Raw genomic sequence first — 4487 nt, 5'->3', positions numbered from 1 at the left:
CGTGCCAAGGAGTGGCAAGTCTTATTTCTCTATGGTGGTTTCTTTAGTTCCATGGCAGCAGATGATAGAGTTGATGTAGATCTCTCAAGCAAGCTTGACGCAGGGAGACCAGAAGCCATGGGTGCGAGCACTATGCACGGAGTTGCATAGTGGTAACTTGTACAGACCGGTGGAAGTTGTCTTGACAGAAGGGCTAACTGTCAAACATCAGTACGGACAAGTGAGACAGAACCGAACATCAGGGATTGCAGCACAGACAACAAGCGTATGTGGAAACGCCAGGAGGTTGTTCAGAAGTGCAGAAGGACAAAGGCTGGTTGTTCAGAAATAAGCTCCGAGCAAGGAAACTTGAGGATGTTGATGTGTCAAACTCTGAAGTTTTCTAGTTGCTCCAGTGTTCATCATGCAAGGAGTTGCATGATAGTCAAGGGCATCCAAGCAGGGGGTGCAGGACATCCAATCAGGGGGTGTCGGATATCTTGGTTGCGCAAGTTCAAGGATAGCAGGTATAGACATCCGAGACAGGAAGCATGGAAGAGATCTGTGGGAGATAGGAGCAGTGGCTCTCTCCAAATCAGAGAGTGGTGTGAGTTGAGTTGAGGATGTCGGATTCCCTCCTCCTCTTGTATCTCTGGTGTTTTATCTCTAGCTTCAGGGGATGCAACGTCTCAGTGAAGAGATGCAGACTATGTTGAATTTGGGCGTGACAAGATTAGCAGCAGTGTGTGCAGTGTATCACCTCACATGGGTTGAGGGGGTGATTTGTTGAATTCACCCCATGTGAAGGAGGTGATGCTCTTCCATGGGAACACACCTTGGTCAACAATGGAAGGCCACCAACCATCTTGAAGAGTCAAGGATGGAGGCTGCCCAAAGGCTCTCCCACCTACTCCCTCACCTATAAATGGAGGTTGAGAGGAGAGAGCAAAATGTGAGCAAACCGTGAGACAACAAAGAGTGCGAGAGATGTGAGGCGGAGAGACCGTCACCCTCGGTGTGAGCGAGGGAGACGGGTGAGTGGCTGAGTGAGGAGAGTGTGAGCTCCTCCTCTATTGTAATCTTTCTGTAATCTCCTCATTGGTATAGTGATAACCGGTTACTCTCCCGTGGACGTAGGCATTGGGCCGAACCACGTAAAATATTGTGTCTCCTTGTGTGTGGGTGTGTTTTTCTGCTTGCAATGATTTCTATAAGGTCTTGGGCGGGATCCCAGATCCCAACACTACCCAACCATGAAAGCCAAGCATAACAGATGGAAACAAATTCTGCAGAGCAGATGGGGGATCCACCAGACATCCAATAGATATCAGCAGAAATGTGAGAATGAGCATGTGCACCATAATGACCACACAGCAGCATGACACTCCAGAGCAGTAAACCTCGGCCAGCAGAGAGACAACCAATACCCAAAACAGACTTAAGCCAAATACTCCAACAGTAGCTAGATACATCCACACTCCCCATCAGACAGCAGCAAACACACCACACCCAACAGTAGCTCCCCAGCAGACAGCAGCAACTCCCCCAACAGCAACCCAATGCTATACAAACTATCACCCTTAAATATGTTGGCTCACCCATTTGATATTTGCAATAATCTCATGAATAGAGTATTCACATCCCATCCCATAGTACTTTACCCATATGGCCACTCTTACCTTTATTACCTCACACAACTCATCAATATCAGGTTGGGTGTTGTTAAACGTGCAGTCATTTCTGTATCTCCACAGAGACCAAATCACAGAGACGAAGATAGCTCTCCAGACTTGCTTTGCCTTTTTCCTAAATTTCCACCCCAACCACCAATGCATCAGATCATCAACCGAGCCTGGAATTACCCACTGAATTCCCCACCAGACCATGATTTTAGACCAAACATTCCACGAAAAGGGACAGAACAGAAGGAGATGGCTGGCAGTTTCCTCCTCAGCTTTGCACAGCACACATTCAGACTCTGTTAAGACTCCTATTCTGCTAAGAAATGAAGAGGTTTTCAGCCTACCCTTCCAAGCAAGCCAAGTGATGAATTGGGCCTTTGGAGGTGCAAAGTTCTTCCACACTAAATCTGTTACACTATGCACACGGCCAAGACTTTGCACATACCAATCGTAGGCATCTCCAACTTTAAACACTCCTGATTGGTGAGCCTTCCAACTAATGGAGTCCTTCTGGCCATTGTGCAGGCAAGGCCCCGATCCCAGCATATTTTGCAACCGAATCACCTCATCCGCCTCCCAGCCAAGGAGGGATCTTCGAAAGTTAAAGCACCAATTGTTTCAAGCTTTCCATGGCAAACTAGAAAGGTTTTGAAAGTGCCCAAATGTTAAGGTAGTGTGGTATCCTCATAAATACTAATCAACCGCACCTAAATTTAGAGTAAAGATATTTTTGTATTTTTGCACTCGTATCCTATTGTCTTAATTTCCATCTATTTATAGTTGAGGGGGAGAAAAATATCTTTGTATCTAAAATTATTTGATCATAGTGAAAAATATATAATAATAGTAGACATCAGTGTAATAGACGTGCTCCTATTTTTTAAATGAATAGCGTAAATCTTTATTCTTCGTAAGTGTTTAATTTTTCATTTTTTTTTATTCCTGTTTTCATCTTGAATTCCAAAGACAAAAAACTAACCAATTAATTTTAGAAATCCCAACAGAAATGCCACCTAACAAATTGTTTATAAAAATCATCTATAAATAGTATTTTCCTCTGCTATTAATTGTTTGTAAAACAAGACTTCTTTGTGGCATACTAGGCAACACTTGTATCTTTCAACATGGTGTTTTTTTAGCAATACTGTACATCATTAAATATATGACACTTGTCATATTTATTTCTCGTAAACCAAACAAAAAGTACTGAGAGTCTCACTATATTGACCAATAAAAATTAAATTGGGATATCATATCAATTTATCCCAAGATCACCAAATGACTTTCTATGATTAAGACAAGGCTGGGCTAAAAAGGTTTATTATGCTTAATTTTATGTTAATTAACTATGATAGTCTCACGCTCTTGTTTAGATGAAAAATATTTTATGTATTTTTTGACAATTGATACAATGAAAAATGAAAGTCAACAAATAAATAAAGGGAAAATCACAACCAAAAAAAAAAAATCTAAGGATTTGACTCTTGCAATAAAATAAACCGTGAGTTTTTAATTTTTTTAATTTAAACTCTAAACTTTTGATATGTTTTCAATTTGAACAATTTGTCTATTTTCGTTAAGTAAAATAGACAAAATAATTAGTATTTTAGTTATTAAACTCAATAAAAAATAGAAATTTTAGACGTTAGATGTATAACTTTGAGTTTAATGATTAAAATAAATTTTTTTTTGGTTGGTTTTAGTTAAAGAAAATAGGCAAATAGTTTAAATTAAAAAATTAAATATTGAGATTTAAATTGATAAAATTGAAAATTCAGGAGTTAATTTTGTTATAAGGATCGAACCTTAAGTTTTTTTATTTTTATTTTTGGTTGTCCCAAAAAAAATCAGTTTGGATAGAAAATACTTTTTCATTTTTAAAAGGTTAAAAATATTTTCCGAACTAACATGTTATTAATGTCACTAAACTGCTGCCGTCACCACCACCATTATGACCATTGCCACTACCTCACCACTATGTTAACCATCTCCACCTTCATTTCCACCTCCACCTCCGTCTTAGTACTACCAACACCAATGAAAATATAAAAAAATTTGAAAAAAATTATTTTTTGCAGAAACGGAGCGTTAGGATATAGATAAGTTTTTTTTTTTTTTTTTTTTTTTTTTTCCCTTTATATACTGTGTAACATACCAGAGACAAATTAAATAAGCACTTGTTGAAATATTTTTGCCCTAACTACTTTATGAACACATCTTAAATACATTTCAAACAAATAGCACACAAAATGACTGGACACAAATATACACCGAAACTATTCACCAAATCGCTGACAAGACAGAAGGTTGTGGGTCTAAATTCTTTTTTCTTGTGCATGAATGATTTCTGTGCGAATAGATTTACTAGTATCCATTTTAGCTTATTTTTGTGCATAGCTATGATTGATTCTTAGGAATAACAATTAATTAATTCCTCTAATTCTAATGTTATTGATTCTTACAAATGACAATTTATTCATCCGAATACTTACATTCTGCCAAGATTATTTGCCTAATTAGTAGTGTAAAGAACAACTTTTATTCAAACAGACTGTACACAATACCAATGAATACGTATTAGCATATGCTTTTATGTTCTAAATCCATAACCAAGACAAGTTTGTTGAGTGCTGGCAGATCTAACATGGGCTTCATTTGTTTTCTCTCCAAGAAATCCCAACCAAAATATATAAAAATTGCTGCAGATTTTTTGTCTGTCTTGTAAAATTTTTTAGTTGACCTGTCCCTCTGACACACAACATTACAGCTATTTGATTTAAATGAATATTCAAGAGATGTTGTATATATTGCTGTATAATAGATGTT

The 4487-nt window shown here is 37.9% G+C and overlaps 1 protein-coding gene across 1 annotated transcript; it reads right to left on the bottom strand.

The window, feature by feature from the left end:
• Positions 1-1463: 1463 nt before the first annotated feature.
• Positions 1464-2207, bottom strand: LOC145804642 (uncharacterized). The gene is made up of 2 exons (XM_082899338.1): positions 1659-2207; positions 1464-1541 (listed from the first exon to the last, which is right to left on the bottom strand). The coding sequence occupies exons 1-2, from the start codon at positions 2205-2207 to the stop codon at positions 1464-1466; spliced, it is 627 nt and encodes a 208-aa protein (XP_082755464.1).
• Between the last annotated feature and the right edge of the window lie 2280 nt (positions 2208-4487).

This window comes from Camellia sinensis, chromosome 1, assembly GCF_055761805.1.
Source record: "Camellia sinensis isolate YWXY chromosome 1, ASM5576180v1, whole genome shotgun sequence".
NCBI classification, from domain to species: Eukaryota; Viridiplantae; Streptophyta; class Magnoliopsida; order Ericales; family Theaceae; genus Camellia; species Camellia sinensis.
The sequence above is the reverse complement of the archived record's forward strand: the minus strand, read 5'-3'. Positions and strand labels throughout refer to the sequence as shown.